This window comes from Oncorhynchus mykiss, chromosome 2 (genome assembly GCF_057628025.1).
Source record: "Oncorhynchus mykiss isolate SJ-2025 chromosome 2, ASM5762802v1, whole genome shotgun sequence".
Lineage (NCBI taxonomy): Eukaryota > Metazoa > Chordata > Actinopteri > Salmoniformes > Salmonidae > Oncorhynchus > Oncorhynchus mykiss.
In genome coordinates, this window is record NC_143023.1 from 11050702 (window position 1) to 11078134 (window position 27433).

The 27433-nt window shown below is 43.4% G+C and overlaps 1 protein-coding gene across 11 annotated transcripts in view; it reads left to right on the forward strand.

Annotated features, from left to right (window-relative positions):
* The first annotated feature begins 107 nt into the window (after positions 1 to 107).
* The window catches only part of LOC110507293 (focal adhesion kinase 1), a 149110-nt gene continuing 121784 nt past the window's right edge, over positions 108 to 27433 (forward strand). For 4 of the 11 annotated variants that reach the window (XR_016484026.1, XR_016484027.1, XM_090188501.1 and 1 more), the window contains exon 1: positions 25285 to 26665. Coding sequence is in view for 4 of the 11 variants with exons in the window: in XM_090188501.1 (XP_090044627.1) it covers positions 26590 to 26665 (76 nt within the window). In the remaining 7 variants the exon portion in view is untranslated. Of the gene's footprint in view, positions 332 to 1339; positions 1486 to 18801; positions 18832 to 25284; positions 26666 to 27433 lie in introns of those variants that run through there. The other 7 variants (XR_016484031.1, XR_016484033.1, XM_090188520.1 and 4 more) reach the window with 3 other exon arrangements.

Here is a 27433-nt window from a genome sequence, read left to right on the forward strand (position 1 = left end):
ACAAGTAGAACAAGTTCTGATTAATTTTTTTTGCCAGCTGAGATGGTCAGTGAGTCCACTGAACTCTCCGGCCGTTTCTACTGGGTATGGTCACTACACGGTCACTACATGGTCACTACACGTCAGCCATATTGGAAGTATTAGGATGCAGTGCTGCTGTGTCAGTGGTTACCGAGAGTAGGGCGCTAGAGCGCGGTGTTGTGGAGAAACAGAAACGGAGAGGGAACCACACACAGCCAGACGGTTATTACGGGATTGGAACACATATTTGCAGGATAGGAGACCGGTTAACGGAAACAGTTGAGTTGGATCTTCAATAGTAAAGATATACGTGAGTATAACGTGGCCTTGTACAGTTTTGAATGATGTGGAGGATATTAAATAACTTTAACATTAGCCAGTTAGCATAGTAAGACCCCGGTCATTGACAATGGGTTGCAGTGAGAGTCGGGGCATTCAGTTAGCCTACTTTAATTTGCGTTTTTGGTGAAGAAAACACGGTTTCATTTGATGGCGAAAAGGGGAATATATCCTTTATGCAGATGAATATGCATGTTTCTGTAAACAGTGGTGCAGTGTCCGAACCTCTCACGCCTAGGTGCAAGGTTCAGGGAACACAGCATGTCCTATTCAAATAGTGTGCAGCGAGTGGCTACATTTCGAGTGGCAACATTAGGGAAATGATACAATGCTAGTTTAAAACAAAAAAAAGTGATTACAACATTGTTACGATGTTACAAATTGTAACAACTCTCATGGTTGTTTGGAGAGCTCGCTACATTGTATGTCATTGCATGATATAGTTCTGTAGCCGGCTCAGCCCCAGCCATTCTGCATGCTGTTGTTTAAAGGACCTGAGTAAGGTATAACGTTACTTGCAGGGGAAGATTAGAGGAGACCCCAGTATCCTCTGTATTTGACACGCTGATGGAATTACACAAGTCGAGGATAGACTGTTCCTTATTCCACTTGTTTAATAACAAACTGCTAAACTCCATAGGCAATTACAAGGCAACAACTATATTACGATGTAACAAAACATGTATAATAACCGTGATTGTGTTAAGAGGTTCACAGATATTGAGCTTTCTTCAGTTACTGCTACAGTGCAAACAGGAGAGACTGCTCATAAACTGTAATGATTATTGTTTTTTTTTTTACAATGAGTTGCATTGATTTGTTGACTCTGCGTATGATTGCAGGCAAGCAGCATGGTTTTATCTGCATGCCTGAATCATCTATGTGTTTGTTTCCACGATCAGTATCATTGTTGCCGCCGTGCATGCTGGTGTAAAGTTAAAGCTAGTGTGTGAAGGGAGGAGTTTGGAAGCCAGGAGGAGGAGGGCCAGGTGTGTTGGTAAGAGGGTGTCAGGTTATCAGCTCAGTAGCACTGACAGAAGTGATTTGCACCAGTTGGAAATACTCTTACATGTAAATAGCCTACAAATATGCAGTTCTGGAATATCCTGGGCTGCGGAAATGGAGGTACGTGTGCTATATTTATATCCATAATACAACTGACCGTTTTTGAGAAGCAGTGGTAGGCTTGTTTGGCTGAGAACTGAACACGTGTCTGTCTCAAGAAGAGTGAGTCAGTGTGCCTGAGATTAGGGCAGGAATTTTCTCATGTCATGGCCGTGCATGCAGTTGCATGTGAAACGTCACAGACAGGTAAAAGTTGTTTGTAGCATGAACATCATGTTACTAGTGACATCAGGCATTTTTTTGTAGAGGAATCATACAGGGGTATAGAGAGCAGGAGAACCGTACAGAATGTTGTACTGAGTGTTCAACCCTCAGAAGAACCCATAGCCTACCTTGTTTGTCAATGTTACCTGATAAATTCCAGGACACCGATGTATACCTCAGAGAATGTGCTGCTTCAGGGTTCGTCTTCTGATATGAGTCATCTCGTCACATCTAATGGCTTGTAATAACCAGAAATATCAGCAGTTATAATGTGGGTATGAGAATAGATGTCTATGCTTCTGCCCATGATGATACGGGTACACACAGTGCAATATGTGCCATACACTAACTAACCCTATAGATGTGGTCGTGGTAGAGTAGGCAAAACGATGTGAATGAAACCACACAGTCAAAGGCCTGGGTTTCTTTCACTTCCATGTCCTGACAACAATAGTCAAATCAACTGTAGTCAAATCAACTGTAGTCAAATCAACTGTAGTCAAATCAGTAGTCAAATCAATGAAGGCAGAGATTGTCGACAAATGTAAGCCCAGATTTTGTTGTGTAGAAAATGTTCCTTTTGATGTCGACACAGCCCCTCCAGAGGGCGATCCAGCTGTTATGTATCGCGTCACAATGTTTTGAACAAATTCCAATCTCAGGCATAGACAAGCCTTCCATTCAGTTAGATTTGAGATGATCAGATGTTCACTGCCATTGTATGTTTTACAGGTCCACCGATTATGATTTTTCAACGCCGATACCGATTTATTGGAGGACCAAAAAAGCCGATACCGATTAATCGGCCGATTTAAAAAAAATAATAATAATAATAAAAAATAAAAAAATGTATTTGTAATAATGACAATTACAACAATACTGAATGAACACTTATTTTAACTTAATATAATACATCAATAAAATCAATTTAGCCTCAAATAAATAATGAAACATGTTCAATTTGGTTTAAATAATGCAAAAACAAAGTGTTGGAGAAGAAAGTAAAGTGCAATATGTGCCTTGTAAGAAAGCTAATGTTTAAGTTCCTTGCTCAGAACATGAAAGCTGGTGGTTCCTTTTAACATGATTCTTCAATATTCCCAGGTAAGAAGTTTTAGGTTGTAGTTATTAAAGGAATGATAGGACTATTTGCCTCTATACCATTTGTATATCATTAACCTTTGACTATTGGATGTTCTTATAGGCACTTTAGTATTGCCAGTGTAACAGTATAGCTTCCGTCCCTCTCCTCGCTCCTCCCTGGGCTCGAACCAGCAACACAACGACAACAGCCATCATCGAAGCAGCGTTACCCATGCAGAGCAAGGGAACAACTACTAGCAGGCTCAGAGCGAGTGACGTTTGAAACGCTATTAGCGCACGCTAACTAGCTAGCTATTTAACTTCGGTTACACCAGCCTCATCTCGGGAGTTGATAGGCTTGAAGTCATAAACAGCGCAATGCTTGACACACAACACAGAGCTGCTGGCAAAACGCCCGAAAGTGCTGTTTGACCGCTCAGTCAGATTATATGCAACGCAGGACACGCTAGATAATATCTAGTAATATCATCAACCATGTGTAGTTAACTAGTGATTATGATTGATTGTTTTTTATAAGATAAGTTTAATGCTAGCTAGCAACTTACCTTTGCTTACTGCATTCGCGTAACAGGCAGTCAGGTGCAACGAGAGAGAGGCAGGTCATTTTTGCGTTGGACTAGTTAACTGTAAGGTTGCAAGTTTGATCCCCCGAGCTGACAATGTGAAAATCTGTCTTTCTGCCCCTGAACAAGGCAGTTAACCCACCGTTCCTAGGCTGTCATTGAAAATAAGAATGTGTTCTTAACTGACTTGCCTAGTTAAATAAAGGTATAAAATATATATATATATTTTTTTATCTGCAAATCGGCGCCCAAAAATACCGATTTCCGATTGTTATGAAAACTAGAAATCGGCCATAATTAATCGGCCATTCCGATTAATCGGTCGACCTCTAGTATGTATTTACATTACACAGATCCAGATTGATAATATGTATATGAAGGAACAGGCTAACCTTGCAATCTCAGTTGGCCTCAGGGAACCTCAGGTCTTCAAATGCTCAACTTATCTATGTGGATTCATCGATGGAATTTGCATTAACCTGACTTTCATGTTATTGTGTAAAAATCCACATTGACACTTTTTCCATATTTGCCATCTGTTTGTAGTTATTTCTCTGTATTGTGATGATAGGCCCTCAGTGGGGAAAAGAGGCCTACTGAGCTTGCTGAACATGCATACCTTTTTCATTTATTATTGAACCTTTATTTAACAAGTCAGTGAAGAAGAAATTCTTATTCACAATGACGGCCATGACCCCGGCCAAACCCTAACTTGGGACCACACTGGGCCAATTGTGCACCGCCCTATGGGACTCCCAATTACGGCCGCTTGTGGAATCAAACCAGGGCCTCTCGCTCTGAGATGCAGTGCCTCAGAGCGCTGCGCCACTCGGGATACCTACTGTACTCTACCTGACTTTCCAGAAGGCTTTTTAAACAGCACGCATCAGGCAGAACACAGATCAGTGACAGACACAATTCATTATGGATCCCTTCTTCAATATTGACCTTGGCAGGGCACTCTGAGCAAAGACTATCGAATACCTTGTCAAATCTTGTTGTTTTAACATAGGTTTAGAGATCTGCTGTGTAAATCAGCCAGCAGCGATTCAATGACGAGTGGAAGGGGAGTTGAATTGTGTCTTCTGGGGGGAAAGAAATGCCTGCAAAGCCCATCAACAGTGATTTATTCCAAACACTTATGTAAACGTGAATGTGTGTATTGAGACAACAAGGCTGTCAAGTGTAAAGCATTATAATACAAGCAAGGCAATATCTGGAAGCAAAAAGGTTTTATACTCTGTCAGTTAGTCTTTACTAAGAATATAGAACCATCAGTCAATAGTGTTCTTCTCAAGAAGAACGGTGGTCTGTAGTTAAAGAACTACAGGGAATGGTCTTAGACTTATTAGTCCAATGGAAAGTGCTTGTGGGAATGACTTTCACTAAACTGCAGTCTTAGAAAAACGGGTTCTACCTGGAACCAAAAAGGGTTCTTCAAATGGTTCTCCTACGGCGTCAGCCGAAGAACCCTTTTAGGTGTGTATTGCAAATAGAAGTACTCAAATAGGCTCTAACCCTCAGTGATTTATGGTGCAGATCTCACAAGTCTACAACACACCTTAGGCTTGAATAGTGAACGTCTCACCCCTCTCTCTCTCTCGATGTGATATGGTCTTTTGTTGGAGATGGTCTCTAACCCTCAGTGATTTATGGTGCAGATCTCACAAGTCTACAACACACCTTAGGCTTGATAGTGAACGTCTCCCTCTCTCTCTCTCGATGTGATATGGTCTTTTGTTTGAGATGGTCTCTCGAAACAGATTTTAAAAATTAGATGATACCAATGGGTTAACCGAAGTCTGGAGCTTTTACACAATTTGACAAATGAGGAAGCTCTGGCCTCCCAGGAATTCAGCGCTGAGACCACAGCATACTGTCACACCCAGCTCTTATCAAGTCCCTACTGGGATGTGAAGACCAAATGACCCAACTCAATTCCTCTGAGCCTACACCTTTTGTTACAATGCTTTCTTACTCCTTTTAGTATGTGTTGCATACCGCCACCAAGTTATTTATGTTGAACAGCGGCACAGATTTGGTTGAGTTGTTAACTAACGGGTGAATTCAACAGAAAATGTCCCCATGCCATTGGATTCATTGATTCAAAGTTGGGTGAAAAAAGAAGAAATTGCCTTATGTTGATGAATTCAAATTCAATCAGTTTTACATTGATTCAACATCACCTAAAATTATTGGATTGGAATGATGTGGAAACGACGTTGATTTAACTAGTTTTTGCCCAATGGTCCATGATCTCTGTGGGAAGTAGAACTAGCTACCATAATCCATGACAGAATTACATTAGAAAATACAGTATTGCAATTGGACCTGCATTGCAGATGGCTTGTTATAGCAAACACACCCTAAACCAATCCAGTCAAATTTGATTATGTGATTAGCAAGAGAAATTATGTAAATTGCAACACTGACTCAATTGCATTTTTTTATTTTCTCCTAGAAAAATAACCTGAGGTTGAACTGATCGTCAAGGTGGCTGCTGTCATCTCTCTCCTTGAATGTATTATTTTTTAATTTCCTGTTAATTTATAGAATGCAAACAACTAGTGTTATTCAGTGAGACTGAAATATTTCTACAACTGGTAGATAGAAATGTATTGAATGAAACTAACATGATAGCCAATTCTACCAGACTGATAATCATGTATGTTCTAAGCTATACATTTCTATGTGACCATTCTGTTCAGAGAATGCTGAAGTGATGTTCTGCTTAACAGGATCTAGATCTCTTACTGTAGTCATGTCTGACAGTCTGAGGCTGGAGGAGAGTGAGTGTATTTTTTACATCACTGTAGTTTATACAGCTAATCTTCAGGGCCCAGTTCAAAAAATAAATATCTTTCTGGATTTCACCTATCGGACAGGATTAAATGCATAGACATTTTATGAATAGAGAGGACGAATCATTGACTTGAATGAAGACTCCCATTCTATTCATTCTATTTCTATTAATTGAGTCCTATCCGATAGCCGACATACACAGGATTACTCTGCTAGAGCAGCTGTTAAATGATTACCACTCTAGAATGATTTACCTTGTTTTCATTTACATTAGGTTGAGTTGTCAACTAATGTGAAATCAAGCAAAAAAGTCACCTTGTCATTGGATTTAACAGTTCGGTAAAATAAATACTAAATTCCCTTACGTAGATGACTTTTTGCAAATCCATTCAGTTTTCCACGTTGATTCAAATCGTCACATTTAAGTTTTTCGTTGAAATTACGTGGAAACAACGTTGATTCAACCAGTTTTTGCCCAGTGGGATGGTGACAATCGTCCTGTCAGGTTTTTTGTGTTGGCTAGGGATGTTTCATATACTGTGCAATGTAGCCTGATTGTGTTGAGACCTACAGAGTGTTACTATTAGTGCTCTCTTGTCAGTAATACCATTTTGAATTTGAATAGTACAGGCTAGGAGAATTGGGAATTCAGCAGTACTGTACAGTTTGAGTCAGACTGTGATTGGTGACCATCCCCTCCCCTGTGCCTCTCCTTGGCAGGATCAGTGTTGTCTAGGTGAGTAAATGAATGGTGTGACAGAGCCCTAGCATTGTGCTGAGTCAGACGTAGGCCATGTAAAGTCCTATAGGACTATCCACATACACACAGCCACACACACAGTCATCTGTTTAGCAAGCTGCTGTCTCAGTAAGTCCAGTACACATCACCACTGAACAATCACCCAGATCAATCAAACACGCCAGGGCTGCTGCAGTGCATCAATCCAGTCTGCTCTAGGGGAATCAGGAGGAGTGTTGTAGTCAGTCAGCCAGATCTGATGCAGTACATCAATCCAGTCTGCTCTAGGGGAATCAGGAGGAGTGTTGTAGTCAGTCAGCCAGGTCTGATGCAGTACATCAATCCAGTCTGCTCTAGGGGAATCAGGAGGAGTGTTGTAGTCAGTCAGCCAGATCTGATGCAGTACATCAATCCAGTCTGCTCTAGGGGAATCAGGAGGAGTGCTGTAGTCAGTCAGCCAGGTCTGCTCTAGGGGAATAAGGAGGAGTGTTGTAGTCAGTCAGCCAGATCTGATGCAGTACATCAATCCAGTCTGCTCTAGGGGAATCAGGAGGAGTGTTGTAGTCAGTCAGCCAGATCTGACGCAGTACATCAATCCAGTCTGCTCTAGGGGAATCAGGAGGAGTGTTGTAGTCAGTCAGCCAGATCTGATGCAGTACATCAATCCAGTCTGCTCTAGGGGAATCAGGAGGAGTGTTGTAGTCAGTCAGCCAGGTCTGATGCAGTACATCAATCCAGTCTGCTCTAGGGGAATCAGGAGGAGTGTTGTAGTCAGTCAGCCAGATCTGATGCAGTACATCAATCCAGTCTGCTCTAGGGGAATCAGGAGGAGTGTTGTAGTCAGTCAGCCAGGTCTGATGCAGTACATCAATCCAGTCTGCTCTAGGGGAATCAGGAGGAGTGTTGTAGTCAGTCAGCCAGATCTGACGCAGTACATCAATCCAGTCTGCTCTAGGGGAATCAGGAGGAGTGTTGTAGTCAGTCAGCCAGATCTGATGCAGTACATCAATCCAGTCTGCTCTAGGGGAATCAGGAGGAGTGTTGTAGTCAGTCAGCCAGGTCTGATGCAGTACATCAATCCAGTCTGCTCTAGGGGAATCAGGAGTGTTGTAGTCAGTCAGATCTGCTACAGTACATCAATCCAGTCTGCTCTAGGGGAATCAGGAGGAGTGCTGTAGTCAGTCAGCCAGGTCTGCTCTAGGGGAATCAGGAGGAGTGCTGTAGTCAGTCAGCCAGGTCTGCTCTAGGGGAATCATGAGGAGTGTTGTAGTCAGTCAGCCAGGTCTGCTCTAGGGGAATCAGGAGGAGTGTTGTAGTCAGTCAGCCAGGTCTGCTCTAGGGGAATCAGGAGGAGTGTTGTAGTCAGTCAGCCAGGTCTGCTCTAGGGGAATCAGTAGGAGTGTTGTAGTCAGTCAGCCAGGTCTGCTCTAGGGGAATCAAGAGGAGTGCTGTAGTCAATCAGCCAGGTCTGCTCTAGGGGAATAAGGAGGAGTGTTGTAGTCAGTCAGCCAGATCTGATGCAGTACATCAATCCAGTCTGCTCTAGGGGAATCAGGAGGAGTGTTGTAGTCAGTCAGCCAGGTCTGATGCAGTACATCAATCCAGTCTGTTCTAGGGGAATCAGGAGGAGTGTTGTAGTCAGTCAGCCAGATCTGATGCAGTACAGCAATCCAGTCTGCTCTAGGGGAATCAGGAGGGGTGTTGTAGTCAGTCAGCCAGGTCTGATGCAGTACATCAATCCAGTCTGCTCTAGGGGAATCAGGAGGAGTGCTGTAGTCAGTCAGCCAGGTCTGCTCTAGGGGAATCAGGAGGAGTGTTGTAGTCAGTCAGCCAGGTCTGATGCAGTACATCAATCCAGTCTGCTCTAGGGGAATCAGGAGGAGTGTTGTAGTCAGTCAGCCAGATCTGCTACAGTACATCAATCCAGTCTGCTCTATGGGAATCAGGAGGAGTGTTGTAGTCAGTCAGCCAGATCTGATGCAGTACATCAATCCAGTCTGCTCTAGGGGAATCAGGAGGAGTGCTGTAGTCAATCAGCCAGGTCTGCTCTAGGGGAATAAGGAGGAGTGTTGTAGTCAGTCAGCCAGATCTGATGCAGTACATCAATCCAGTCTGCTCTAGGGGAATCAGGAGGAGTGTTGTAGTCAGTCAGCCAGGTCTGATGCAGTACATCAATCCAGTCTGCTCTAGGGGAATCAGGAGGAGTGTTGTAGTCAGTCAGCCAGGTCTGCTCTAGGGGAATCAGGAGGAGTGTTGTAGTCAGTCAGCCAGGTCTGCTCTAGGGGAATCAGGAGGAGTGATGTAGTCAATCAGCCAGGTCTGCTCTAGGGGAATAAGGAGGAGTGGTGTAGTCAGTCAGCCAGATCTGATGCAGTACATCAATCCAGTCTGCTCTTGGGGAATCAGGAGGAGTGTTGTAGTCAGTCAGCCAGGTCTGATGCAGTACATCAATCCAGTCTGCTCTAGGGGAATCAGGAGGAGTGTTGTAGTCAATCAGCCAGATCTGATGCAGTACAGCAATCCAGTCTGCTCTAGGGGAATCAGGAGGAGTGTTGTAGTCAGTCAGCCAGGTCTGATGCAGTACATCAATCCAGTCTGCTCTAGGGGAATCAGGAGGAGTGTTGTAGTCAGTCAGCCAGATCTGATGCAGTACATCAATCCAGTCTGCTCTAGGGGAATCAGGAGGAGTGCTGTAGTCAGTCAGCCAGGTCTGCTCTAGGGGAATAAGGAGGAGTGTTGTAGTCAGTCAGCCAGATCTGATGCAGTACATCAATCCAGTCTGCTCTAGGGGAATCAGGAGGAGTGTTGTAGTCAGTCAGCCAGATCTGATGCAGTACATCAATCCAGTCTGCTCTAGGGGAATCAGGAGGAGTGTTGTAGTCAGTCAACCAGGTCTGCTGGAGTACATCAATCCAGTCTGCTCTAGGGGAATCAGGAGGAGTGTTGTAGTCAGTCAGCCAGATCTGCTGCAGTACATCAATCCAGTCTGCTCTAGGGGAATCAGGAGGAGTGTTGTAGTCAGTCAGCCAGGTCTGATGCAGTACATCAATCCAGTCTGCTCTAGGGGAATCAGGAGGAGTGTTGTAGTCAGTCAGCCAGATCTGACGCAGTACATCAATCCAGTCTGCTCTAGGGGAATCAGGAGGAGTGTTGTAGTCAGTCAGCCAGATCTGATGCAGTACATCAATCCAGTCTGCTCTAGGGGAATCAGGAGGAGTGTTGTAGTCAGTCAGCCAGGTCTGATGCAGTACATCAATCCAGTCTGCTCTAGGGGAATCAGGAGTGTTGTAGTCAGTCAGATCTGCTACAGTACATCAATCCAGTCTGCTCTAGGGGAATCAGGAGGAGTGCTGTAGTCAGTCAGCCAGGTCTGCTCTAGGGGAATCAGGAGGAGTGCTGTAGTCAGTCAGCCAGGTCTGCTCTAGGGGAATCAGGAGGAGTGTTGTAGTCAGTCAGCCAGGTCTGCTCTAGGGGAATCAGGAGGAGTGTTGTAGTCAGTCAGCCAGGTCTGCTCTAGGGGAATCAGGAGGAGTGTTGTAGTCAGTCAGCCAGGTCTGCTCTAGGGGAATCAGTAGGAGTGTTGTAGTCAGTCAGCCAGGTCTGCTCTAGGGGAATCAAGAGGAGTGCTGTAGTCAATCAGCCAGGTCTGCTCTAGGGGAATAAGGAGGAGTGTTGTAGTCAGTCAGCCAGATCTGATGCAGTACATCAATCCAGTCTGCTCTAGGGGAATCAGGAGGAGTGTTGTAGTCAGTCAGCCAGGTCTGATGCAGTACATCAATCCAGTCTGTTCTAGGGGAATCAGGAGGAGTGTTGTAGTCAGTCAGCCAGATCTGATGCAGTACAGCAATCCAGTCTGCTCTAGGGGAATCAGGAGGGGTGTTGTAGTCAGTCAGCCAGGTCTGATGCAGTACATCAATCCAGTCTGCTCTAGGGGAATCAGGAGGAGTGCTGTAGTCAGTCAGCCAGGTCTGCTCTAGGGGAATCAGGAGGAGTGTTGTAGTCAGTCAGCCAGGTCTGATGCAGTACATCAATCCAGTCTGCTCTAGGGGAATCAGGAGGAGTGTTGTAGTCAGTCAGCCAGATCTGCTACAGTACATCAATCCAGTCTGCTCTATGGGAATCAGGAGGAGTGTTGTAGTCAGTCAGCCAGATCTGATGCAGTACATCAATCCAGTCTGCTCTAGGGGAATCAGGAGGAGTGCTGTAGTCAATCAGCCAGGTCTGCTCTAGGGGAATAAGGAGGAGTGTTGTAGTCAGTCAGCCAGATCTGATGCAGTACATCAATCCAGTCTGCTCTAGGGGAATCAGGAGGAGTGTTGTAGTCAGTCAGCCAGGTCTGATGCAGTACATCAATCCAGTCTGCTCTAGGGGAATCAGGAGGAGTGTTGTAGTCAGTCAGCCAGGTCTGCTCTAGGGGAATCAGGAGGAGTGTTGTAGTCAGTCAGCCAGGTCTGCTCTAGGGGAATCAGGAGGAGTGATGTAGTCAATCAGCCAGGTCTGCTCTAGGGGAATAAGGAGGAGTGGTGTAGTCAGTCAGCCAGATCTGATGCAGTACATCAATCCAGTCTGCTCTTGGGGAATCAGGAGGAGTGTTGTAGTCAGTCAGCCAGGTCTGATGCAGTACATCAATCCAGTCTGCTCTAGGGGAATCAGGAGGAGTGTTGTAGTCAATCAGCCAGATCTGATGCAGTACAGCAATCCAGTCTGCTCTAGGGGAATCAGGAGGAGTGTTGTAGTCAGTCAGCCAGGTCTGATGCAGTACATCAATCCAGTCTGCTCTAGGGGAATCAGGAGGAGTGTTGTAGTCAGTCAGCCAGATCTGATGCAGTACATCAATCCAGTCTGCTCTAGGGGAATCAGGAGGAGTGCTGTAGTCAGTCAGCCAGGTCTGCTCTAGGGGAATAAGGAGGAGTGTTGTAGTCAGTCAGCCAGATCTGATGCAGTACATCAATCCAGTCTGCTCTAGGGGAATCAGGAGGAGTGTTGTAGTCAGTCAGCCAGATCTGATGCAGTACATCAATCCAGTCTGCTCTAGGGGAATCAGGAGGAGTGTTGTAGTCAGTCAACCAGGTCTGCTGGAGTACATCAATCCAGTCTGCTCTAGGGGAATCAGGAGGAGTGTTGTAGTCAGTCAGCCAGATCTGCTGCAGTACATCAATCCAGTCTGCTCTAGGGGAATCAGGAGGAGTGTTGTAGTCGGTCAGTAATGACAGTTGACTCCCTCCATTTAAAAGGTTGTGTTTGTCTTACACACACACACACACTAGGGTGCTGTGTTTGGAGTCTGACCCGTTCGTTCCCTCCTCTCTACACCATTCACTTTAACACCATCCTGCAGGCAGCTTGAGGGGTGATGAGAGAGAAAAGGTCCAGTTCCCAGGACCACAAATACAAATTCCATATAGACACCGTTGCCCTAGAGCAGTGGTTCCCAAACTTTTTATTGTCCCGTACCCCTTCAAACATTCAACCTCCAGCTGTACCCTCTCTAGTACCAGGGTCAGCACACTCTCAAATGTTGTTTTTTGCCATCATTGTAAACCTGCCACACCCACACACTATACGATACATGTATTAAACATAAGAATGAGTGTGAGTTTTTGTCACAACCCGGCTCGTGGGAAGTGACAAAGAGCTCTTATAGGACCAGGGCACAAATAATAATATAAAAATCATCATCAATCATTTTGCTCTTTATTTAACCATCTTACATATAAAACCTTATTTGTTCTTCAAAATTGTGAATAACTCACCACAGGTTAATGAGAAAGGTGTGCTTGAAAGGATGCACATACTTCTGCAATGTTGGGTTGTATTGGAGAGAGTCTCAGTCTTAAATCATTTTCCACACACAGTCTGAGGGCCGAGAATCCACTCTCACATAGGTACGTGGTTGCAAAAGGCATCAGTGTCTTAACAGCGCGATTTGCCAAGGCAGGATACTCTGGCAGTGGCTTCTGATTAAATTATATTTTCACAGAACTGCTTGTTGCAATTTCGATGAGGCTCTCTTGTTCAGATATCGGTAATTGGACTGGAGGCAGGGCATGTAAGTGGACTGGAGGCAGGGCATGAAAGTGGACTGGAGGCAGGGATAACCAATCCAGTTTTTTGTGTAATCCGTTTCGGGAAAGTATCTGCTTAATTGCGCACCCATCTCACTGAGGTGCTTCGCTATATCACATTTGACATTGTCCGTAAGCTTGAGTTCATTTGCACAGAAAAAAATCATACAATGATGGAAAGACCTGTGTGTTGTCCTTGTTAATGCAGACAGAGAAGAGCTCTAACTTCTTAATCACAGCCTCAGGAGAGTCCCTGTAATCCTAGATTCTGATCATTCAGCCTAGAAACAACATCACCCAGACAGGCCAGTCGTGTGAGAAACAACATCACCCAGATAGGCCAGTCGTGTGAGAAACAACATCACCCAGATAGGCCAGTCGTGTGAGAAACTCGTCATCATGCAAGCGGTCAGACAAGTGAACACTATGTCAGTAAAGAAAACTTTAAGCTCGTCTCTCAATTAAAAAAACGTGACCAATACTTTGCCCCTTGATAACCAGCGCACTTCTGTATGTTGTAAAAGCGTTACATGGTCACTAGAGGTCGACCGAATAATCGGAATGGACGATTAATTAGGGCCGATTTCAAGTTTTCATAACAATCGGAAATTGGTATTTTTGGACACCGATTCTTTTTAAACTTTTTTTTTTTTACACCTTTATTTAATCTTTATTTAACCAGGCAAGTCAGTTAAGAACACATTGTTATTTTCAATGACGGCCTAGGAACGGTGGGTTAACTGCCTTGTTCAGGGGCAGAACGACAGATTTTTACCTTGTCAGCTCGGGGAATCAATCTTGCAACCTTACAGTTAACTAGTCCAATGCTCTAACCACCTGCCTCTCGTTGCACTCCAGAGGAGACTGCCTGTTACGCGAATGCAGTAAGCCAAGGTAAGTTGCTAGCTAGCATTAAACTTATCTTATAAAAAACAATCAATCAATCATAATCACTAGTTAAAACTACACATGGTTGATGATATTACTAGTTTATCTAGCGTGTCCTGCGTTGCATATAATCGATGCGGTGCGTATCGTTGCTCCAATGTGTACCTAACCATAAACATCAATGCCTTTCTTAAAATCAATACACAGAAGTATATATTTTTAAACCTGCATATTTAGCTAAAATAAATCCAGGTTAGCAGGCAATATTAACCAGGTGAAATTGTGTCACTTCTCTTGCGTTCATTGCACGCAGAGTCAGTGTATATGCAAAAGTTTGGGCCTCCTAATTTGCCAGAATTTTACTTAATTATGACATAACATTGAAGGTTAGGCAATATAACAGGAATATTTAGACTTATGGATGCCACCCGTTAGATAACATACGGAACGGTTCCGTATTTCACTGAAAGAATAAACGTCTTGTTTTCTAGATGATAGTTTCCGGATTCGACCATATTCATGACCCAAGGCTCGTATTTCTGTGTGTTATTATGTTATAACTAAGTCTATGACTTGATAGAGCAGTCTGACTGAGCGATGGTAGGCAGCAGCAGGCTCGAAAGCATTCATTCAAACAGCACTTTCGTGCTTGGAGTAGTTGTTCCCCTTGCTCTGCAAGGGCCGCGGCTTTTGTGGAGCGATGGGTAACGCTGCTTCGAGGGTGGCTGTTGTCGATGTGTTCCTGGTTCGAGCCCAGGTAGGAGCGAGGAGAGGGACGGAAGCTATACTGTTACACTGGCAATACTAAAGTGCCTATAAGAACATCCAATAGTCAAAGGTTAAGGAAATTCAAATGGTATAGAGAGAAATAGTCCTATAATTCCTATAATAACTACAACCTAAAACTTCTTACCTGGGAATATTGAAGACTCATGTTAAAAGGAACCACCAGCTTTCATATGTTCTCATGTTCTGAGCAAGGAACTGAAACATTAGCTTTCTTACATGGCACAAATTGCACTTTTACTTTCTTCTCCAACACTTTGTTTTTGCATTATTTGAACCAAATTGAACATGTTTCATTATTTATTTGAGGCTAAATTGATTTTATTGATGTATTATATTAAGTTAAAATAAGTTTTCATTCAGTATTGTTGTAATTGTCATTATTACAAATAAAACAAAAAAATCAGCCGGTTAATCTGTATCTGCTTTTTTTGGTCCTTCAATAATCGGTATCGGTATCGGCATTGAAAAATCATAATCGGTCGACCTCTTAATGGTCACTGTCCATATCATTGCATACTGCAGAAAATAAACGAGAGTTCAGGGACCTTTCTTTAACAAAGTTAACCATTTTCACTGTAGTGTCCAAAACGTCTTTCAAGCTGTTAGGCATTCCCTTGGCAGCAAGAGCCTCTTGGTGGATGCTGCAGTGTACCCATGTGGCGTTGGGAGCAACTGCTTACACATGCGCTACCACTCCACTATGTCTCCCTGTCATGGCTTTTGCGCCATCAGTACAGATACCAACATGAGCTGCAGCTAGGTTTGACTACATACGGACCGGACCGTTAGTGGAATTCCCGCAAGAGAGTAATAGTTCATGTGATTGCATGTTAATTATTTAACTAGGCTACCTGTATTTGACATTGTGTTGTTATTTCTCTGAACACTAGATAGTTTCATTTTATTTTTTGGCAGTGAAACAAGGTTACTCAGGCAAGAAAAAACCTCACCCAAATGTATAACCCCGTTGGAAAATATTAATGTACTGTTTGGAAATGATGAAGACATAAAAATAATAGAATGTGAATAAAAAATAAATAAATGTGAATCACATTTTTATTTGGTATACCCCCGACGGCATTGCGAGGACCCCTGGGGTTTGGGAATACCTGCCCTAGAGCACACACAACTATACATCCCTCAGCCTGAACGTCAGCTCCACAGGTAACTTCCACAAAGCTGTGAACGATCAATGCCATCAAAAGGAACATAAAATTCGACAGACCAATTAGGATCTGGCTAAAAATATTTGATTCAGTTATAGAGCCCATTGCCCTTTATGGTTGTGAGGTCTGGGGTCCGCTCATCAACCAAGAATTCACAAAATGGGACAAACACCAAATTGAGACTCTGCATATAGAATTCTGCAAAAATATCCTCCGTGTACAACGTAAAACACCAAATAATGCATGCAGAGCAGAATTAGGCCGATACCCACTAATTATCAAAATCCAGAAAAGAGCCATTAAATTCTCCAACCACCTAAAATAACCTCTCTTGGTTTTTCAGATATTTTCACCATTGCAGCATCGAGAGTTTTGTCCTTATAGCCTCGCATTTAGAATTTCTGTCTTTTTTATTTGAGCTTTGCTGTCAACATCTGTCTGGTGGCCACAGATTCATTTACCCACACAGCTGGCTATATAGTAGACCATTCTTGAGGGGAAGGGGATGCATACTGTCAACGTAGCAGGGTATTGCAGTCTGTGGGCTTTGTGTTTAAGTCTGTGTGTAATGCATCATTCTCTTTGATAATGCATAAGTCCAGGTAGTTTATTTTTCTCTCATCAGTCTGCATGGTGAATTTTAGGTATTCAGAGCTCTCGTTTAGTAAAGTTTGGAATTCATTTAGTTCCTGCTGACTTCCTTCCCAGAGCACAAAGACATCATCTGTGTATCTCTTCCATAGGAGGATTTTAGAAAGTAGGGGGTACGTCTCTGTTTTGTAAAGGAGTGCTTCCTCAAATTGTCCCACATACAGGTTTGCATAGTTGGGGAAAAAGGGGGAGGCCATGGCTTCCCCTCTGAATTTGAAAGAAAACGTTTGACTCAAAGACAAAGTAGTTATGGGATAATACCAGTTCAGTAAATTGTAAAATGCTATCATTGGATGGAGCCAGGGTAGAGTCTCTCTGCTGAAGGACGTGCTGCAGCGCCTGCAAGCCTCCAGTGTGTGGGATGTTAGTGTACAAGCTAACCATATGTCTGCTACAGTGGGAAAAGATAGAGCCAAGACAAAACAAGGACATAAAACTGCTGAACGCCGATAAGGCTTCCTATTTAAAAACAAGATTGAGAACAAGCTATGAAAGGTTGCTGGATCGAATCCGAGCTGACAAGGTAAAAATCTGTCTTTCTTCCCCTGAACAAGGCAGTTAACCCACTGTTCCTTGGTAGGCTGTCATTCTAGATAAGAATTTGTTCTTAACTGACTTGCCTAGTTAAATAAAGATTTTAGGAAGGAAGGAAGGAAGGAAGGAAGGAAGGAAGGAAGGAAGGAAGGAAGGAAGGAAGGAAGGAAGGAAGGAAGGAAGGAAGGAAGGAAGGAAGGAAGGAAGGAAGGAAGGAAGGAAGGAAGGAAGGAAAAATACTGGATTATAGTGCCATCCAGCGAAAAAATAAATATTCCGATATTGTCAAAATGATACGATATGATATATTGTCAAAAATAATATCCCGATATGTAACTATCGATTTTTTTCTTCTTCTCCCCAGCAAAAAGTAGTGCACCTTGTAGGGAATAGGGTGTAATTTGTTGACTAGTCCCCGTCATATTCATATGAACACGTCTAAAGAAAACCTTTATTAACCATTCATTCTCTAATACAAACAAAACAGTGGCATTTCATAGTCACATCAATATTACATGATAGAACCATTTATTTTGATCAGTGAGGGGAATATACAATCACTGTACCATATAATTGCTAACTTCTCTCAGTTTCTGGCTTAGTTTCCTAGGTCATGACTACGTCCATGTCATTTGAAGCCCTGGCGCTCAACATGAAACATTTTCAAAAACAACTGAATTGACTTATTTCCATCTGAAGTCTTACATCATGAATCACTTATTTATTCACTGCTGTTTTCTCAGATCATCTCTCTATCATCTCCTCCGCTGTGCTTTCTGCTGAGACAGGTTTAGTCAGGAATAATGAGCATTATGATTAACTGATGAGCTTAGCTGCTCCTGGCTCCTCACTGATAGCAGGACCACTGTCTGCCAGTCGGTCAGTGGAGGCTGCTGATGGGAGGACGGCTCATAATAATGGCCAGAACGGAGTAAATGGAATGGCATCAAACACATCCATGTGTTTGATGTATTTGATACCATTCCACTCATTCCTCTCCTCTGCAGCCATTACCACGAGCCTGTCCTCCCCAATTAAGGTGCCACCAACCTCCTGTGCTGTCTGTCTGTCTGTCTCTGTCTGTCTGTCTTTTCATCTGTCTAATAATGTAGCCAGCCCTTCAGTATCCCACCCTAAAGAAGCCAGTGAAATTCTGATGTGGTATCTAGTAGAGGTCGACCGATCGACCGATTTCAACGCCGATACCGTTTATCGGAGGACCAAAAAAGCTGATACTAAGTAATCGGACGATTTAAAAAAATAATTAGACTGACTGCAGACAGGCAGACAGGGAGCGCTGTGCTGAATCCAAAACACTGTGTGTGGACAAAATAGCCTAGACTGCTTAATGCTTATTAAATTAGGGCTAATCAATTGTAAAGTCATCAGAAACAGAAGCACATCCTGTGTCAAGATTGGGTGCGTTCCATCCAGGATTAATCCTCTTTCTTTCTTCTTCTACCACTTTCACCACCATCTCTCCAAATCAATTCATGAGTCACCAGCCTGCTACCATCATGCTGGCCTTTAAGAAATGTCCAGTACCATCAATGTATAATGTTACTACTTGAGATGACAGTCACCATTACATCACCTGAAACAGCAAAGGTTCTGTGCAAGCAGGCCAAGACCCCAGTGCCTTTGGCAGTGCAGTCTAACAGCCTCTGGGCTGTGCTGAACAGATGACCTCTAGGGGGCTGTATCTGCACAGGTGCTGCTGGCTACTGGCTTCTGGCTGGCCTCCACAGTCAGCTCATGTAAATACCCTGAGTAATGCCATCCTAACATACTTCTCTCTGTTTCCCTTGCAGATATTTCCAGGATATCATCATACTACGCTGGTATGTACCGGGGGATTTTACCCTGGCAGCAAAGATTCTGTCATTTTAAGTTATTAGTGCTATGTGTATTTTACCCTGGCAGTAAAGACTCTGTCATTTAAAGTTATTAATGCTATGTGTATTTTACCCTGGCAGTAAAGATTCTGTCATTTTAAGTTATTAGTGCTATGTGTATTTTACCCTGGCAGTAAAGATTCTGTCATTTAAAGTTATTAGTGCTATGTGTATTTTACCCTGGCAGTAAAGACTCTGTCATTTAAAGTTATTAATGCTATGTGTATTTTACCCTGGCAGTAAAGATTCTGTCATTTTAAGTTATTAGTGCTATGTGTATTTTACCCTGGCAGTAAAGATTCTGTCATTTAAAGTTATTAGTGCTATGTGTATTTTACCCTGGCAGTAAAGATTCTGTCATTTAAAGTTATTAGTGCTATGTGTATTTTACCCTGGCAGTAAAGACTCTGTCATTTAAAGTTATTAATGCTATGTGTATTTTACCCTGGCAGTAAAGATTCTGTCATTTAAAGTTATTAGTGCTATGTGTATTTTACCCTGGCAGTAAAGATTCTGTCATTTTAAGTTATTAGTGCTATGTGTATTTTACCCTGGCAGTAAAGATTCTGTCATTTAAAGTTAATAGTGCTATGTGTATTTTACCCTGGCAGTAAAGATTCTGTCATTTTAAGTTATTAGTGCTATGTGTGAAGTGCTGGTAGAGTGTGTGCAGTTATTATAGAAAAAGGACAAACTGCACCTAGACTTGCTCTAGATGAGTGCAGCCAGATTGTATTCTACATGTTGTTCCCTATACAGTACGTACAACTATTCCACATGTTGTTCCCTATACAGTACGTACAGCTATTCTACATGTTGTTCCCTATACAATACATACAGCTATTCTACATGTTGTTCCCTATACAGTACATACAGCTATTCTACATGTTGTGCCCTATACAGTACATACCGTTATTCTACATGTTGTTCCCTATACAGTACATACAGCTATTCCACATGTTGTTCCCTATACAGTACATACAGCTATTCCACTTGTTGTTCCCTATACAGTACATACAGCTATTCCACATGTTGTTCCCTATACAGTACATACAGCTATTCCACATGGTGTTCCCTATACAGTACATACAGTTATTCCACATGTTGTTCCCTATACAGTACATACAGTTATTCTACATGTTGTTCCCTATACAGTACATACAGCTATTCCACATGTTGTTCCCTATACAGTACATACAGCTATTCCACATGTTGTTCCCTATACAGTACATACAGCTATGTGACTCTGTTAGCTTCCTGGAGGGGGCCCATGGCTGAAGCTAAAGGCATGATGGGGCTGTCTTCATCTCCTGCAATCAGCATTTCTCTCTGATTCTTCATCAATATTTAATTGTTTGAACAACATGTACTGGAGAAAATGATCTATTGGAAAATATCAGTATTAGTTGCAGTAAACATCTCTGCAAAGGAATGAAGGAATGAAAATCTCTTCCAGTTTGATAGCTATTTAATTTCTCACCAGACTTACAGTTTTGACTTAAATCGTCTTGAAAATCTATGGCAAGACCTCAACATGGCTGGCTAGCACAGCCTGTTCTCATAGTTTCACTTTGGAATTGCCATAATTGGATGAACGTACATTTTTGACCCATTCATTCTGTGTGTTTACAGGGTAATTCTGTGTGTTTATGGGGTAATTCTGTGTGTTTACAGGGTAATTCTGTGTGTTTACAGGGTAATTATGTGTGTTTACGGGGTAATTCTGTGTGTTTACAGGGTTAATTCCGTGTGTTTACAGGGTTAATTCCGTGTGTTTACAGGGTTAATTCCGTGTGTTTACAGGGTTAATTCCGTGTGGTTACAGGGTTAATTCCGTGTGGTTACAGAGTTATTTTCGTGTGTTTACAGGGTTTAAACAGAAACAACTCAAAGGGTAAATGTGCCTTTTTCATTCAGTATCATCAAGTACTCTCCCTGCTTGTGAGAGAATTGTGAACTGCCGTGGCGCAGGGGTCTAAGCAGTGTGCTCAGGCTCAGAGCCTTGTGAGAGAATTGTGAACTGCCGTTGCGCAGGGGTCTAAGCAGTGTGCTCAGGCTCAGAGCCTTGTGAGAGAATTGTGAACTGCCGTGGCGCAGGGGTCTAAGCAGTGTGCTCAGGCTCAGAGCCTTGTGAGAGAATTGTGAACTGCCGTGGTGCAGGGGTCTAAGCAGTGTGCTCAGGCTCAGAGCCTTGTGAGAGAATTGTGAACTGCCGTTGCGCAGGGGTCTAAGCAGTGTGCTCAGGCTCAGAGCCTTGTGAGAGAATTGTGAACTGCCGTGGCGCAGGGGTCTAAGCAGTGTGCTCAGGCTCAGAGCCTTGTGAGAGAATTGTGAACTGCCGTGGCGCAGGGGTCTAAGCAGTGTGCTCAGGCTCAGAGCCTTGTGAGAGAATTGTGAACTGCCGTGGCGCAGGGGTCTAAGCAGTGTGCTCAGGCTCAGAGCCTTGTGAGAGAATTGTGAACTGCCGTGGCGCAGGGGTCTAAGCAGTGTGCTCAGGCTCAGAGCCTTGTGAGAGAATTGTGAACTGCCGTGGCGCAGGGGTCTAAGCAGTGTGCTCAGGCTCAGAGCCTTGTGCCATTGGGTTATTTTTTAGTGTTATTTATTTATTTATTTATGTAGCTCCAACAAAGGCATATATCCACATCCTTCACATGTCCCAAATCGAAGGCTCTTTCTTGTGACCAGCCTGGTCCAGCGATGATCAACAACCAACTTGACAGAGCCTGAAGAATATTAAAAATAATAATGTAATGTGTAAATATTGTACAGTCCAGGTGTGCAAAGCTCTTAGAGGATTACCCAGGAATACTCACAGCTGTAATCACTGCCAAAGGTGATTCTGGTAGATATTGACTCAAGGGTGTGAATAGGGTTTTCACTTTGTCATTATAGAGTATTGTGTGTAGATGGGTGAATTCAGGCTGCGACACAACAAAATGTTGAATAAGTGAAGGGGTATGAATACTTTCTGAAGGCACTGTATGTATGTATGGAGCTGGAGCCCATTATTCTAGACATAATGGGGTTTCTAAGCTGATATCTAGGGCTCGGAGGCAGCCATGTTCCCTGTGCGAGTGTGTTGCGACAGACTATCAGTGGAAACATCTCTAAATTCTCTCTGTACTCACAGGGTTAGGACGGAGCTGGCTGTGAGGACAGACAGGTTAAGTGGTTAGTTGTGTACAGTTAAATAACATCCAGCTGATTGGTTGTGTTGATCCATAGTCAGTCAGCAGTATTGGAGAGTCGTGGCCTGGCCAAGACTGGATAACTGCACCAAAAGCCGGTATCATCTGACAGACTGACGTCCTCTTGAATGGGGTGCAGTATAAACAGAGTATGAACCATCCTGCATCTGTTATACAGTACATACCGACACTTTTACCAGGGTTCATATTAGAGGTCAACCGATTATATTTTTTTTTTAACGCTGATACCGATTATTGGAGGACCAAAAAAAGCCGATACCGATTAATCGGCCGATTTTTTTTCCTATTTATTATTTATTTGTAATAATGACAATTACAACAATACTGAATGAAAACGTATTTTAAGTTAATATAATACATCAATAAAATCAATTTAGCCTCAAATAAATAATAAAACATGTTCAATTTGGTTTAAATAATGCAAAAAGAGTTGGAGTAAAAGTGCAATTTGTGCCATGTAAGAAAGCTAACGTTTAAGTTCTTTGCTCAGAACATGAGAACATATGAAAGCTGGTGGTTCCTTTTAACATGAGACTTCAATATTCCCAGGTAAGAAGTTTTAGGTTGTAGTTATTATAGGAATTATAGGACTATTTCTCTCTATACCATTTGTATTTCATTAACCTTTGACTATTGGATGTTCTTATAGGCACTTTAGTATTGCCAGTGTAACAGTATAGCTTCCGTCCCTCTCCTCGCTCCTACCTGGACTCGAACCAGGAACACATCGACAACAGCCACCCTTGAAGCAGCGTTACCCATGCAGAGCAAGGGGAACAACCCCTCCAAGTCTCAGAGTGAGTGACGTTTGAAACGCTATTAGCGCGCACCCCGCTAACTAGCTAGCCATTTCACATCGGTTACACCAGCCTCATCTCGGGAGTTGATAGGCTTGAAGTCATAAACAGTGCAGAAGCACATCGAAGAGCTGCTGGCAAAACGCACGAAAGTGCTGTTTGAATGAATGCTTACGAGCCTGCTGCTGCCTACCATCGCTCAATCAGACTGCTCTATCAAATCATAGACTTAGTTATAACATAATAACACACAGAAATACGAAACTATCATCTCGAAAACAAGATGTTTATTCTTTCTTTATCTAACGGGTGGCAGCCATAAGTCTAAATATTCCTGTTACATTGCACAACCGTCAATGTTATGTCATAATTATTTAAAATTCTGGCAAATTAGGCGGCCCAAACTATTACATATTCACTGACTCTGCGTGCAATGAACGCAAGAGAAGTGACACAATTTCACCTGGTTAATATTGCCTGCTAACCAGGATTTCTTTTAGCTAAATATGCAGGTTTAAAAATATATACTTCTGTGTATTGATTTTAAGAAGATTGATGTTTATGGTTAGGTACACATTGGAGCAACGATACGCACCACATCGATTATATGCAACGCAGGACACGCTAGATAAACTAGTAATATCATCAACCATGTGTAGTTTTAACTAGTGATTATGATTGATTGATTGATTATTTTTTATAAGTTTAATGCTAGCTAGCAACTTACCTTGGCTTACTGCATTTGCGTAACAGGCAGTCTCCTCGTGGAGTGCAATGAGAGGCAGGTGGTTAGAGTGTTGGACTAGTTAACAGTAAGGTTGCAAGATTGATTCCCCGAGCTGACAAGGTACAAATCTGTCATTCTGCCCCTGAACAGGCAGTTAACCCACTGTTCCTAGGCCGTCATTGAAAATAAGAATGTGTTCTTAACTGACTTGCCTGGTTAAATAAAGATTAAATAAAGGTGTCATTTTTTCTTTCTTTTTTCGGACAAATTGGTGTCCAATAATACAGATTTCCGATTGTTATGAACACTTGAAATCGGTTTTTATCACCTTGTTATGTAGTGTTGTTTTGGCCTCTTATGTGAATGGATGGTGTCCCTGGTTCTGTGTCTGATTTGAGGTAGACAGACACACAGGCTTGAAGCATCTGTATTCCGCTTGAAGAAAGCAATGCTGCAGCACCTTGGCGTTGCTTGAAGGTTAGTGTGATTTAGTGGAAGGTTTTAGTTTGTGGAGAGCTAGGCTAGATCTGGCTGTGATAAATCACTGCTTGGTTACATAATGAAAGCTGTTCATGGCAGGTGCAATCTACTCTCTCTTTGTTTCAGCTACAGGCCCAGAAAAACATGTTGCAAAAACACACACACACACACACACACACACACACACACACACACACTCACTTCTGAATGTTTAAACGGACCATAGAACTGCCTGTGTGTGATGTGTGTAATGAGTAGAGTGAGATTTGTCTCTTGATTGGGTTTGTTGTTTTCATGTCGGGGTGATTCACAGCCACAATTAATATTGTTATTTGTTCTTCTCTAGTTTTACAGACATCTTGAATAATTGTCATGGTAATTGCAGCAATTAAAACATTTTGTTGGTCTCACACTATGTCCCAAATTCCCTATATAGTGCACTACTTTTGACCAGAGCCCTATGGGCCCTGATCTAAAGTAGTGTACTATAAAGAGACTAGGGTGCCTTTTTGGATGAAGCCTTAAAGTGTGTTAATGCGCTCGCTGAAAATTAGGAATTGATGTAGCACCCCTTGAGAGGAATTGATTGAATTCAATTTATACTGGGTGCATGTGGAAAAAGGATGTACTATAGACAGAAGGCCTATACTGTGAAAGAACCCAATGACAACCAGATCTCTCTCCTCTCTATAGTGAATAATTGAGGTTGTGCCTGTGCTGGAGAGAACTATAGAACAGCACCATCCTGTAGAGCTGTTGAGGTAGTCAGTGGGTACAAACCAGGCCGTCTGTCTGTTCACAGAGTTTCAATTGAGTGGAGTGACTAAACACATCAAACTATCGTTTTCTGGGTCAATCATCTGTCAAACTCATTCCCCAAGTGTCAGGGGGTTTTCACTCCCCCGTTGTACATGATTGATGAACTAAGGAAGATCACTGATTAGTAAGGAACTCTCCTCACCTGGTTGTCTAGGAGACGCTAGGCCCCCCATGGAATGCATTTGACCCCCCCGGCTGATTTAAATGATCAAAGCTTGATGATACCATTGTGTTTTGCAGCAGGTTTAGAACTGCTTGTGTATGTAATAGTCTAGGCCTAATTCATGCATTATGACGTTATTCCATAGAACCTCTGTTCTGTTCTGTGATTGGTGGAATCAAAAGGCTCCATTGCCACTAAGACAGGGAGATAGCTGTGACCTCATCACACCACAGATCCAGTATCTGATCCCAGACATTCACTAGGATGGTGATAGCATTGCAGAGTTACTTTTCATATCACTGAAAACATCTTATGTAACGTCATCAATATTCCTCTTCCTCACCTTGGAGGAAAATGGAATGCTGCAAATGGAAAGCATTCAGGAGAGAGGAGGAGAGGAAGAAGGGAGGAAATGAGAGAGGGAGGGACATGTTTTGATTGATAGCCAGAGGCATAGGGGCAGACCTTGTTGTAAGGAGGAGAAAGAGGAGGAGGAAGAAGAGATATTGTTTGCTAATGAACTGAACGCTAGTCATGACCCTGGATGTAACAGCCGCTGTCCATTTTGTAAACAGGAGAAGAGCTGAGTGTAGTTCCCTAAATGAGGTTCCCTCTCTCTCCTCCCTTCCTCCCACCCTGCCTCCCGCCTCCCTCACTTTCTCCCTACCTCTACCTCTCTCTCTCTCTGAGTCACACACAAACCCAGCTCACACTCCCTCCTGACACAGCCGACTCGGCAGCAGGGTTTAACAGCAGCAGCAGCAGCAGCAGCTTGTCCTGGATTACAAGGCTGTCACATTGGAGTAGACAGGCGGTTGTAGTGCTGAACTAACTGAAGGATTGTTTTGGTTTTTTGCCTCCTCTGTGTCTTCTACTACACTGTTTTCCAAGTCAGCTGCCTCCCGGGCTTGATTAATTTACAAGGCTGTGCAGAGGCACGCAGAGGGATTTATTTAGAGGCTGGAAGCCAACGCTGAGGGGATCTGAAGAGGAATCGGAAGATAAGGAGCTGACAACACAGACCTGTCCCATATTGATCTTCTGTCTCTCTGTCTCCGTCTCTGTCTCTGTCTCTCTCTCTCTCTCTCTCTCTCTCTCTCTCTCTCTCTCTCTTTCTCTCTCTATCTCTGTCTCTGTCTCTCTCACTCCCTCTTGGAGTGACACCAAACACCTCTGACCCGGAAACAGCCTGTCTGTCAGGCAAGGTGGATGTTAGGATTAAAACCTCTTGAGGATTTCACTGAGTTGCTCCCTTGACGTCTTCTCCTCCTCACCCCACAGTTTTCTCCCCTGAGGCAGGGCTGTGTGATCGGGTCCGAGGGGGGCAGCGGTAGGGGCTGTGAGGAGCGGAGAGGGGCTGTGCCGGGGTCCTCAGGGGCAGAGGAAGAAGCAGCAGCCTGGCCTGGCCTCTATGCGGTTGTGGAAGGGGACAGGGTCAGGGAGCCTGGGGCTGGTTCAGGCTGCAGGGTCTGGTGGTGGGATAGAAAGACAGGCGCTGCTGCGGCCATCATGGAGAGGAGTGGCTGCATCCCCCTATGCTGGGCCCGGGGCGCCTGTGTTTATGCTCAACACCCTCCACTCCCAAGTATGTACTGTGTACACACAGCAGATATGTTATGCACACTAGGTGCTTCTAGGTAGAGCCTTTTAACCAGTGTTCATCTCAGTGTTTTTTAGAGGTCTTTCTGTTGATGATGGCTGTGTTTGGATGTGTGATGAATATGAATGTGATTTAAGGCTACACTGACTGAATGCTAATTCCCAGAACTCTGCTATAGTTAGAGATGAATGTAATTTGCCATGCCCTGCTTTATGCAGGTAATATTTCTGCCTCTCCTACTATACCATGCCAAGACGTCAGGTGCGCTGAATGGCAATGCCCCAATGTGTACAGTAGCACTGTACCGTAGGTTGCCATAGAGACAGAGGTATTCTTCTGTCATCTGATCACCACAACAAACCAAGCCACGGTGGTTATTAAGTCATCCATGGCTGTGAAAGTAATCAGTACAGCATCTAACACAGGGTTTCCCAACTCCAGTCCTCATTTTTATTGTAGCCCTGGACAAGCACACCTGATTCAACTAATCATCAGGCCCTAAAGGAGTTGAATGAGGTATGTTTGTCCCAGGTTACAACAGAAATGTGTGCTGGTGGGGGTACTGGAGAACCGGAGCTGGGAAACGCTGACTACTGCTGAGCACTGACTTACAGGAGGACTGCTGTCTGTCCCCTGAACATATTACGGAGCAGAGGGGTGAATTCCCATTAGTCTTGAACTGATTAAGTGTCGGGCAGGGCTGTGATTAGTGTTCTTGTGAGGAGAGGGGATAGCTGTTGAATAACTAGGCCA